General features: G+C 38.3%; 1 protein-coding gene across 3 annotated transcripts in view; it reads right to left on the bottom strand.

Moving 5' to 3' along the window:
* Nucleotides 1-13,287, bottom strand: part of SBF2 (SET binding factor 2) — a 217,628-nt gene that overhangs the window by 109,101 nt on the left and 95,240 nt on the right. For all 3 annotated transcript variants that reach the window (XM_035119334.2, XM_035119296.2, XM_035119305.2), the window contains exon 4: nucleotides 2,127-2,240. In XM_035119334.2, the coding sequence (XP_034975225.1) occupies nucleotides 2,127-2,240 (114 nt within the window). The remainder of the gene's footprint in view (nucleotides 1-2,126; nucleotides 2,241-13,287) is intronic.

Raw genomic sequence — 13,287 nt, 5'->3', positions numbered from 1 at the left:
AGTTGGTGGTAATGTGTTACATTAGTTCTGCTCTTACCTGCAGGGTTGCTACCAGATAGTTCTAGATTGAAGATTGGTGCTTAGCACCATGGCTCTTGGGCTGGGTTCCATAGGGCTGCCCCACAAGAGTCCATTCTGTTTCCTTTTTCTACTGAGCATCTATATTAAAGAGTTGGAAGCTCTCATCTGGGGATTAGAGCACAGTGTCAGCAGCATGCTGATGAACGCAGCTTTCTGCATTCCACTGAAATCAGGAAAGGCTGTGAAGATGTTGGACAAGTGTCTAGAGGTAGTGATGGGCTGGACAGAGTCCAATAAACTCAGCTTAAATCCTGCTAAGATGGAAGTGTTGTGGGGGGTCCTGTGTTCCTGTATCTGGAATTAGGTGTATGATCTGTTCTGCGAGGTGACTGCACTCCCCTGTGAAGGAACAGGATCACAGTCTGGTCATACGCCTGGATTCCAACTTGTTACTAGAGTCTCAAGTGGCTTCTGTGGCTAGCAAAACTTATGTCCATCTTAGGATGGTTTGCCATCTATGACCATTCCTGGACCGCAATAGTTTTGCTCAGTTGTGCATACTCTAGTGACTTGGAATGATTTGGGATACTATAATACGTAGGGTTAACCTTGAAGGAGGTCTGGAAGCTATAGCTATTGAAGAATGTGGCTGCTAGGCTGGCAAGTGGGGTAGCCTGATAGGACCATATGTCACTGGTTCTGAAAACACTGCCCAGGTTGCCAGTACCAGGCCTAATTCAAGACATTAGTGCTAGCATCTAAAGCCCTTAACAGCATGATACCCAAGTACCGGTACCTAAAACAGGGTCTTTCATAATATGAGCCAACTCAGACTGTATGGTTGGCAAGTTAGCCTTGTTGCTACAGCTGTCACTGGGAGCTGCTCTGACCCATGGCAGGGTCGTTTCAGTAGCAGTTCCCCATTTGTGGCCCTCTTGTCACCCACATTACTGACTTGCAAGAGGAATTTGAAAACATCCGTTTACCCAGGCATTTGATGGCTGAAGGAACCTGTTCCTGGCACCCCTAAGATTAGTGTCTGAGTTTTATTATGGATGCGCTTGCCACCCTGGGTTCCTTCAGGACGAAGAAGTTGAATAAGTGAATGAATGAATGAGGGGGGGGGAATGAATTTTTGGGTGACATAAGTATAAGGAAGCCTTTTTAAATAAGTTGCTGTTTGTGTACCGCATATGCGCCTCAGAAATAAAAGTTGCAGGCTGCAAGGCCAGCTCCTGCTGAGGCTTTCCAGAGTAAACCTAAGGGCTGCAATTAAGAGACTCCATAGCTTGAGTAGAAGCTCAGTCTCAAAGTCATGTGTAAGTAATAACATATTGGCCATAATCAAAAATACAGTCCTGTACTGCAAATTTTAAATAAAAATTTTTTTTATTAGTCTTGTGCCAAACATTTAACCATTTCATTTGGAGTGCAAAGAGTTTTGAGTGAGGCTGAAATACTTTCCCCACTTTGTTACCTAACCAGTTGCTTGTTTACTGAATCAGCTGTTGCATCAGAACCAACATTAAACTATGTAAGTGAATCAACTCAATTACTTTGACCAAATTGCTCTGAAGTTTACATTTTTAGTTCTATATGAGTAGCTAGAAGATTCCAGGGCTAGAACCAGTTTGCGGCAGCTGCCTGTGGGGAGCTGTCAGAACTGCAGCTTGAGTTATCATCTGGACAGGAAGGCTATAAAGGCTTCCTTTTGTGGAATGGGACCTTGCCTGAGCAAGATGTTCTTTCTGGTTTTGATGCATTCTTTGGCTTCAACGCCTCTCTTGGTCCCTTGGTTCCAATTCACCAGTGCAACTCTGACAGTTGCCTATGCCTTAGCCCTGACATTAGGCGTGGATAACTAAATATTTATTTGGTATATATGTGCTTTTGAATATAATGCTTCTGTGAATAAAAAGTGCATAGCATTGATGTACCAGTGAAATGTGATTTGTATAAAATGCAGGCTATTTCTCCTTGTGCTGTCTAAATTCTCATAACAGTGTGAATACGGTATATTTCAGTTCAAGAATACTTGCCACTGTTACTTATCAAATATCCAACAAATTTGTACAGTAGCACATTACAAATGACAGGTTCTTTACCCTGAAAATTTCTGGATAATCTAATCTGGATACCAACACCAGGCTTTTGGGAGCAAATACTTCTGCAGGCTGGATCAAACCTGTCTCCTCCTCTCCTTCTGTTTCTCTTGATCCCTTTGAAAACAGACATACTTCAGTCAACAGATAAGATGGTGATCACCTTTATGAAGAAATAGCATTTTTTAAAAAAATAAAACCCAAATATGCTAGAATTTAAAATAAAATACAGCTTTTATTAAAACATTAGAACTTTAAAAGAACTACCATGCAATTTGTACCTCACGGTTCCCAAGATGACTTATTGCAACAAGCAGATAAAATAGCTAAGCACAGTTTTTGCATAAAACACAGTGGGGAAACTTGTTATGTTGAAAGCAAAAGCAACTCTGCTTCCTACAATTTAGCCAAAAGCTCCTCTTTGAAGCTATCTCAACATAGCAGTTTTCAATAAAAGTGTGAACTCATGTAGCTCTACGTGTGAATTTATGACATTTCTAATCCTACCCATAAATTTCATCCTACATCATGTCATTCAGTAGACAGAATGCCAAGGGCAGCAGAGAATCACACCACTGGGATTGGCTGGACTGGTCTCTCACTCATCACTACCCCAATCAGTTGTTGCTTCCTAGACAAGAGGACAGGGGCAGGCCCAAAAAGCTACAGGTAGGTGGTAAAAAGAGATTGGTATTTCAAAACATGAGAGAGACCTGAGTTCCAGTTTTGCTGGCTGTCTCAAAACCTTCTAGTACTGACCTCTACAATTTTCATTCAAAGTCATTATTTCTAGCAGTGTGACAGCAGCAAAACATGCTTTGGCTTGCACTGGATATGCGAGTTGTACCTGTTTGTAGCCTAGGAGTGGCAACCATTCTCAGGAGAATTCAAATACACATCAACTTGTTTCTTACTGTAGCTATCCTACCAGGAGAGGACACCGGGACCTACTATCCAAGCTAAAGGGCAGATTGAACTACTGGGCTATAGCAAAAGAGTACAAATGAAAAGGAAGTTTTTGTTCCTTCTACCTCACTGTTTACATTGCTCTGCTGCCTGTTGACTGGAGCTGTCCATGAATAATTAAGCTGAATAATGAATGTCAATGGCATACGCATTTGCCTTTTCTGTGATGCTTTCTTTGAATATTAATTGTTGTTGGGTTGCTGCTAAAATAAGAGTTTCAACTTCATTTTTTAATTAAAAAAACAATTTGAGTACAAATGGGATTTTTAAATTTGAAAACATTACATTTTCATGCTTTGAATGATCACAGCAGGCCATATCGCTACATCTATATGAGAGACAGGGATTTTCTTTTCAAACTGTATGGCATGAAAAATAAAACAACCAAACATGTTTAATGGAACCTCATAGCAAGGTCAGCTCACTTTTGTGTAAGAGTAAATGTATACATGTTTATCCTTTTTATTGGACCATAAAGTTATGGAAGAATGTACAAGTTGTTAAAATTACATTGAATGTCAGGCCAAACCCTGTTTTGTGTACCTAGATTTGCTTATTCTCTTTTACTAATATGTTGGCAACTCCTTACCTATTTTGTACCTCTTCTTGTAAAAAACTTTATCATCTTTTGTAAAGTCAACCATCATTATCCTTAACATACTGGTAAGGCCTATGAATGAACTGACCAACTTGAATCTAGTAGCTTTAAATAGGATGCTTCTCGGTAGTGAACAAGACACAGAGCTCACCTATACTTCCGCTTCTCCTGTACCTAGAAAGGATGGGTCTGGCCAGTTTTTCACTTGTCCCATGCTTTCTAGGCATGGGTCTGGCTGGATTTGCCTTTGCCCCTCCATTTCCCCCTGGAAAACTTGTTCTTTAGCGTTAAATCAGAACAAATGGAAATCTGTGGAAAACCTGATAGCCACTTGTTCTGATTCAGTGCTAAACTGCAGGTTTTCCCGGGGGAAAGTGGAGGGTCAAACAGAAGCTTCTGAATGCAAGCTAATCAAAGCTTATTAAGTCTTGTTGCCCTGAAGTGTATTTGGTATAGCAGTGACTAATATCCTTTTCACTTGCACTACGCTGTGCTACAGGACTGCCAGCTATTATCAGTGAAAAATACTTTCTAAAATTGGATAAAACACCTTTTTACGTTTTACATTTTACATTACATTACAAAAAACAACATTTTAAAAATAATTTAAGAGCAAACACTGCACAATGCTGTCTAGCAGTGTTTACAGCAATGGATATGCCCACAGTAAATCCTCTCAGAACATTTCTATTACCCAGTCTCAAAACCTTATTCAGATTTGATACATCAAATAGGTAAGATGAATTGATTCTTACAAGCAGACTTCGCTATAATTAGTATGGAGATAAGCTTTATACTACATTAGGAGAAAAAGAAAAAAGAGCTAGAAATAGCTAACAGAACCACAATTATTATTTATATTGCTGAAGTAAAATCTGACTTAATTCCAATCATTCTCATTGTTTGCTAAGTTACTTCTTTTTATAGAAAACAGTATTATATCTAGTAAAAATAGACAGTGGATACAGTTGGAGATTACCGTTTCATGTAAAGGAAAAAAACCAAACAACACCCTAACAATCACTTAATACATTCAGGTAGACAGCCGTGTTGGTGTGACGCAGTAGAAATATATAAAAATATATATATTAAAAATGTCCAGTAGCACCTTAGAGACCAACTAAGTTTGTTCTTGGTATGAGCTTTCGTGTGCATGCACACTTTTTCAGATACACATTGTAATACATTGTTTTCTTTTACTAAATCAAATTGTGAAAAACAGTCCACATGACTACAAAGGTGAAGTTTGATAAGATTCTCTGCACTGCAAGTTAGGATTGAGATCAAACTGGGTTCTACTTGAGTTCTTTTGGTGAAATACCAGTAGGTGGCACTGGAGATTCTTACAGCTAGTACTTCCAGGCTTCCTTCATATAGGGATGGCCCATGACGCATAGGAGTGGTTTGGAAGACACTTAAATTCTGTTCAACTTAGTCATTTCTTTCAGCTAGGTACTCCTACAAAAACCATGCTATTTGAAGGTAAGACAAACAGATCTGAAGGAACCGTACACTAATCTTCCACATGCTGCATCATTTCCTATCTTGCTTCCAAGAGTAAGAGTGACAAAGATCTGTGTGGCACAACAAAATCAGTAAACCTTTGTTTCGCTACCAGCAGAAATGAAAAGTACCATAATTTTCCTACAGACAACTTGTAACAGACAATGTGAATAAGAAGAGCTGCATGACCTATACAGCATTTGAATGAAAACTCTTGTATGGTTCAACAGGTATCTCTTCTCTGTCAAAAGTATATTTTGGATTTGAATGGGAAGATACAGAGGACATATTATTTTATCTTTGTCAGAGAGCAGAGAATGTAATCTGAACAGCAGTTTAATTGTAAATTAGGAAACAATCCCATGGAAAACAAGCGCTCCCAAATGAACAGTGCCTTCTGCCTGTAAAGATTCAGCTTTCATGGATCAGAGGACCCTTTCAGGTGTTTTTATTCGTGGCACTCTCTTTGTAGAATTATCTCCCCTCTAAACTAAAGCAAATGCTAACTCTGATGCCATTCTGGTACTTCCTTTAAAAACACATTTATTTTCTCAGGTCTCTGTTACAAGTTAGTTGTATTGATGAATTTAACTCTGCCCTGGCTTAATGGCTGATGCTTTTATTTTGTATTATAATTTAAAGTGTGTGTGTGTGTGTGTGTGTGTGTGTGTGTGTGTGTGTGTGTGTGTTTTTTTTACTGTATACCACCTTGCAATTTCAAATGAAAGGTGGCATATTTATATATTCCAATAAATATTTTTAAATGGGAAGAGAGAAAGACTTTAATGTCCATAATGTTTCCGATTTTTCTAGAAAAGGGAACCAAGCTAGTTTATAGGGATACTGAAGGCATAGTTACAAGTAGCTAGGTCCAAATCTGAGAGAAAAGATCCGCATTTTTCATTAAATGGAGTGGGTTAAAAACCAGTGATTAAACACAAGTCTTATCGCCTGACACTGTTATGTAGTTTCCTAACAAAGCAATGTATCTCTTTGCCGACATTGCATATGAAGCCTATAAAGTTAATATCTGCATGTCTGCACATGTAAAATTATGTGTAGATAGAATACTGTACATCCTAATGTGTTCAGAAAATATTGGACGTTTATTCAAAGTATGTTTATCTGTGTGGATTTGTACTAGTCTGGTTACATGCTGTTCTGCTTCTACATGGCATTTCTTGAAGTCTGAGCAACAGAACAATCCACGTGCTAAACAAAAAATCAGAAGCAATTTGACAACTATTAAAGTATTATATGGCTATGGTGCAAGGTGTCATCACTAAAGATAAGGTATTATAAATGGCTTTTTAAAATGCAATTAGCTACATATTTTTGTATAAAAGTACAGCTGCGAGAAATCTAGTAGAGGAAGCCTAAACTTTTCAATTCACATTGAAAAGAGTGTCAGCATTCCCTAATTCCAGCATTTCAACCAAGCTTACCCATGCAAAATTTCTATCACAGAATTCTCTTGCTGTGGAAAAAGTGAGATTTACCCAGATTTCTTCCTTCACAAAGAGATGAGCCAACTACATAGGCAGATCTCATTACCTTACGAAATGCTAAGCAGAGGAGATGGCTACACTTCAAAAAGCTATTAGTAAGCATTTTGTAGAACCAATTACAAAAGCCCATATATGGTAATTAAAGCAAACATTGCACAAAGTTTATACTAGCCACAATCAAAGCCAAAGAATGATACATGTTCTTTCATTTCCAACATTCCTGGCATTGTTTCACTAAGTGACACAATAAACTGTAGACAACGTTCTGAGTTTCCAGTGATTGTACACTCCCTTTTCCCTGCCAACTAATTTCTTCATATCTCTGATATGCTATTTACAGGATCATGCTTAATTACAAGTAGGAAGAAATGACAATGCACAAACTATTTATACAATCAGCATTATCCACAAAGGTACAAAACATTACAACTTAAAACAAATTCCCCCTTTAATTTCTGGAAAATGTGCTGTGAAACTGTCCAAGACCAGTGACCTATTGATAATACAACCTCACTAAATCAGAATGGGCTTGTTCACATAGAACATTGCATCATAATTTTAAACAAGCTATGGTTTCTCTTCTCATGAGGTGGCCAAAGTATTGGAGCCTCAGCTTCAGGATCTGTCCTTCCAGTGAGCATTCAGGGCTGATTTCCTTAAGAATTGATAGGTCGGATCTTCTTGCAGTCCATGGGACTGCAAGACGATCATAATGTTGTCACGCAAATCTATGGTGTGACTGCATGGGATGCGGTGTACAATTCTGGTCTCCTCACCTCAAAAAGCCTTTGTGGTCTCAAGCTCATGCTTGAGCCAGTGTGGTGTAGTGGTTAAGAGCAGTAGACTTGTAATCTGGTGAACCAGGTTCACGTCTCCGCTCCTCCACATGCAGCTGCTGGGTGACCTTGGGTTAGTCACACTTCTTTGAAGTCTCTCAGCCTCACTCACCTCACAGAGGTTTTGTTGTGGGGGAGGAAGGGAAAGGAGAATGTTAGCTGCTTTGAGACTCTTTCGGGTAGTGATAAAGCGGGATATCAAATCCAAGCTCCTCTTCTTCTTCTGCATCACTCCTCCAAAAAAGTGCAGTCCCATGGACTGCAAGACGATCAAACCTATGCATTCTTAAGGAAATCAGCCCTGAGTGCTCACTGGAAGGACAGGTCCTGAAGCTGAGGCTCCAATACTTTGACCACCTCATGAGAAGAGAAGACTCTCTGGAAAAGACCCTGATGTTGGGAAAGATTGAGGTCACAAGGAGAAGGGGACGAAAGAGGACGAGATGGTTGGACAGTGTTCTCGAAGCTACGAACATGAGTTTGACCAAACTGCGGGAGGCAGTGGAAGACAGGAGTGCCTGGCGGGCTCTGATCCATGGGGTCACGAAGAGTCAGACACAACTAAACGACTAAACAACAACAACATTATGATATTGGCAATTTTATATTTATTCCTGTTCCTAATGATTCCTAGCATAGAATTTTGAAATTTGCCCCTTAATTTGTGGAAATCCTACTCATAATCCAACCCAATGTATGGTTTAATTGTTGTTTTGCTATTAAATACTCCTATTTATTAACTGTATAGCTTGATTTTACTGTTGCAATTTGATTCTAGCTGATATTGTAAGTTACAATGGGTTCAATTTGAAGATAAGCAAGACATAATTTTATTTAATTTTCGCAACAACAACAGTGTCTAAAAATGGAAAGAAAGGACCCATTTTTCATAAAGGCTTATTATTAAACAACGATGTAAAAGTCCTGCAAAGCCTTGGACTGCAAAAATTACTTTGCATCAAAATTAATGCAAGTCTTCTAAGCACATTTAGAGCACGTAAAATACTTAGTAAGAATGTGATTAACTATTTCAATGTGATAAAGTAATCAAAGAAATTCCTAGAAAACCAAAGCTAGTCACATATACAAACAGAGGTATTACCAACCATGTCATTATCAGAAGTCACAGCCTAAAAGGATAATCTGATTAAACACATGACTTTCAAACTACTTTATTGTGAGTACTAACAGTATATGCATTCTCTGAACACACAGTGTAAAGCTAGAAGTCCATAGCCAGTTAATCTTTCGGTTCCAGTTTATAAATGCATTCTCTCTCATAAGACCAATGCAATACTCCATGTTCAAGAACACTTTTGGAAAAACATACTTGATTCGATGGTACATGTATTCACCCCAAACACAATGGGAATAGCCACCCACCTAAGCCTTCCATATGTCAGTTAGATAGATCAAGGGGAGCCAAGGTGGTTACCTCCAGATTTTGTAGTTCTTTTTAAACTTTGAATTACTCAAACTTGAAAGAGATGAACATAACTGAGCAATATTACTTTAGTCAGATCGATACAAACAATTCGAGGAAATGAAAACAAAACCTTGGATCAGAGAGAGAGAGAGAGAGAGAGGTGCTGATAATACCAAGGTCACATTCAATCCTCATATGGGACTGTGGCATAGTCCTGTACTGCAGGGGGTTGGACTAGAATCACTAGATCATGGGTAGGCAAACTAAGGCCCAGCAGCCAGATCCGGCCCAATCTCCTTCTAAATCCAGCCCGCGGATGATCCAGGAATCAGCGTGTTTTTATATGAGTAGAATGTGTGCTTTTATTTAAAATGCATCTCTGGGTTATTTGTAGGGCATAGGAATTCGTTCATTGTTTCCCCCCAAAAAATATAGTCTGGCTCCCCCACTAGGTCTGAGGGACAGTGGACCGGCCCCCTGCTGAAAAAGTTTGCTGACCCCTGGACTAGATGATCCTCAGGGTCGTTCCAACTCTACGATTATATGATTCCACTTCAGCCTAGACAGCAGGAGGCTTTTTTTTAAAATAAAAGCAAAAAACCCCCAAAATATAGTAATTGTAATAACTATTTTAAATATTTAATTTCTATAACTTGATCACTGTTGTCCATGTGCTAGTAACTTCCATATTACTACAATGTGGTCTATGTGGGACTTCCCTTGACCTGTAAACTGCAGCCAGTGCAATATGTATTGTCTCAGCTGCTCACTAAGGCAGACTATTACTATCATATTATTCTGCTACTACATCGGCCGCCAAGTAGCTATTGTTCTAAGTACAAATTCCTCTTAAGCACTTTTCAAATTTACTATCTCAGTGTAGTTTTTCTGCCTGAAATATGCAGTACAGAAATATGAGATAATGATGATGAAGACTCATCATCATCAACAACATACTTCTTACCCATCCCTCACAAGGTCCCAGGAAGGTCACAGCAATTTAAAAATACAATATTTATGTATGGCCTATGAACTATGTTATCAGTAGGTATTTCATGCTAGTGATGAGGAAGAGGCAATGCCACCTTTATCAATTCAGCTTTGCACTTAGTTTCTGTGACTTTTGCTGCCAACCAATAGAGGATGGCATGGCAGCATGCACTGCTGACCTTGCTTCCCAGCACCACATGCTGTTACTGGTTAGAGAAATGGGAGGGAGGCAAGGCAGCAGATGCAGCGGAAGCATATCCGATGATCCTGACGCTATGTTTATACTGTTTCGAGCTCCCTGCTGCCTTGTCCCTCTCCCTCTTGATAACTGGCAGCAGTGTGCAGTGTTAGGAAGCCAGATCAGCAACACAATCCCACCCATGCCGCTACTGTAGCCAACTGAGCAAAACAAAAGTCTGAAGTTTTATAAATTCTTCTTCATTCACCTCAGTTCCCTACCCAAGTTTCTGAAATTTCACAGGTTACTTCATTAGGAACACTTCTACACTGTATGCAATGTACTAAAATCTTAAGGAAAAAAACCAGTAACTTTAAAAGTCATCTAGCACAAACCTCCCTGAATCAATAACCCCCAAGCAATTCATAAATTAATATAAGCCAGTCTTCTGAAATTTGGGGGCATCTCTAAGATGTACACTATTTTAATATAAATTGGACACAAAACAACAGGGGATGTTAAGTGCATCATTTTTAACCACCCTAAACTGTACGGGCTGTCTTTCCAGGAAATTCACTGCACCAATTATTCTGAAATTTGGCAGTATTCATCCCTCACAAGGTTTTTTTAAAAAAGGGGATTTCGTTGTTTAAAAAAATAGATTGAAGGGTGCCCAACAGAAAGATTCCTGGGCTACTTACAAACAGCAAGGTAAACTATGCCTGCAAATATCCAACTCTGTCAAAAAGAGGGGGAAGTTACAGGCATTTTAATTTTACTATAATAGTGAATGAGAGAAGGCATGGAGCCTCATTTTTTCAAATTGAGATATGAACCTAGGCTGAATTAGGAAGTTTTCAAAATGCTTTATAACAAGTCAGGTGGTTTTTCAAAGAACCAAATATGGGTCTAAGCCATAGCTGCCAAGTTTTCCCTTTTCTCGCGAGGAAGCCTATTCAGCATAAGGGAAAATCCCTTTAAAAAAGGGATAACTTGGCAGCTATGGTCTAAGCTGAATAGTGTATTCTGTGCTGAAAATTATAGGAAAAATTAAAGTTATGTAAACAGATAAAGACATATTCCTCCTAAAATTAACTATATTAAACATCAGAGAGCTCATGACAATGCCATCTGAAATGTACTCTAAGACATCCAAACAATGAGATTTTTCTTCAAGTCTTTTATGCATGATGACAGCAAGTGCTCCAAAATGAAACAAGCAACAGTTTGTTCTTTGGTGGTCTCCATTTTTTAGCTGATTATTATTCCCAATAGCAACCATTCTACTTGGCTGAATTAAAGAGAGAGGTGACATAGTGAAGCCCATAAATGGGATAATATGTCAATTAGGAACATATTCAGAGATTAAAAGCGAACAAAAAGTTGTGTGCTAACACCATGTGTGTCAAGAGTAATTTGTAATAATTTGCCATATCCTTCCTGTCATAAACTGTGTCTCATCTACATCAGTTGTAACAGATGAAGATGGGAATGCTTTAAAATTAATCTTCACATAGCTCAAAGTCACAGTTCCCTTAGCTAGTTTGTACTTTTATACTATCATGTGAAGAAGCTTTTAGCAGTAGAGTTCATATTAAAGACACAGCCTTCACATGTCAAGCAAAGGAAAACAACAATTTTTTAAAATTAATGAGCTACTTATTAAAATATTCAAGACAACTAGGTCAAGCATAAGCAAACACAAGGTTGGAATAATATCCTAATCTATTTTAAGTGCTTAAACTTTGTGTACTATTAATGTAAAATAGATTGTATTTAAAGTAAGTGTATTGGGGGGAGAAGCATACTTTAGTACGCTATGTGCAGGCTTGGCTGACAAATATTTCATCTTAATGCAGTAGAAGACATGTTCTGGATCAGTCTGACCTTGAACAGAGAATAACCAAGCTAAAGCTAGGTTAAAACTCTCACATCTAAAATGAGCAGAAAATCAGACTTAAATTTAAAAGATTTACATCAACCACAATCAATTTATGGTGAAGCAATTTCATAAAATATTTTCACAGATTTTTATGACATTAATGAGCTCATACATTTGCCTCAAAAAATGGTGTTCAGACAACATGTTTAGCATATATGCTTTACATTATTTATATAAACTATTACCATAATGGAACACCAAAGTATTCAAACAAACAATGCAGATGAGTTTCTGAACTGCTTATAAGACAAATTAACAGTTTAAAAGACAGAAAGAGAGGTTCTCAAAATAATATATCAGTGTAACATCAATCAAGTGTCATAGCTCTTCTTTAGTGGCAACTGATTTTATCCATTTAAACTGTTTAGGAACTTGTGTCCTTCCAAAGTTTGTTGTTCATACTACAATTCTGCTCAGCCGTAGCCAGCAAAGCAAACGTTTAGGGATTATGAGAGCCATAATTATGGAGGGTATCCTGTTACCTACACTTGGGTTAAACTCATTGCTGCTGACAAAAAATAAAATAACTTGCATTCGGCCAATAAATCATCCTCCCTGTACTTTTGAGATCCCCCCCTAGCAGTTAAATGTTAATCATGATAAAATTATGACTCTCTACTGCCTGAGCAATGAGCATCACATAGGAGACATGTGGAAGCCAGACACTTTTAATCCAATTAATCTAGGATACATACAATCAGTAAACAAATGTGAATCACTTATGTCATAAAGTGAGCAAACACAAAATAGAACTTTCCCACATGTTCAGAGCAGACACAGACACATGAAAATATTTTAAAAATACCTTGTTAATCCATTTTTTAAATCTCAATAAACGAACCTGAAGTGTTCCCACAACCACAAATGTACATTAAAACCATCCGTCCTGCTTCAAACTGGTTTTTTTTCTGAGAGACAAAAACAAAAAACTGCTTTGAATCCAAAAAAGTTGGTTTACTTCATTTTTTATGGGTGTTTTGTTTGGAGCTCAAACACTTCAGCTCAAATTCCTTCTTGGTTGGCCAACTTGGATGGTCTGGTTGACCTTGAACAAATTGCAGTCTCTCTGAGATAGTGCTTCATTTTAATGTGTTCTCTTTAGATTACAGTATGTGGGTAAGTATACATGTAGGCCAGGCATGTCAAAACTGCGGCCCTCCAGATGTTTTGGCCTACAACTCCCATGATCCCTAGCTAGCAGGACCAGTGGTTGGGAT

This window comes from Zootoca vivipara, chromosome 1, assembly GCF_963506605.1.
Source record: "Zootoca vivipara chromosome 1, rZooViv1.1, whole genome shotgun sequence".
NCBI classification, from domain to species: Eukaryota; Metazoa; Chordata; class Lepidosauria; order Squamata; family Lacertidae; genus Zootoca; species Zootoca vivipara.
The sequence above is the reverse complement of the archived record's forward strand: the minus strand, read 5'-3'. Positions and strand labels throughout refer to the sequence as shown.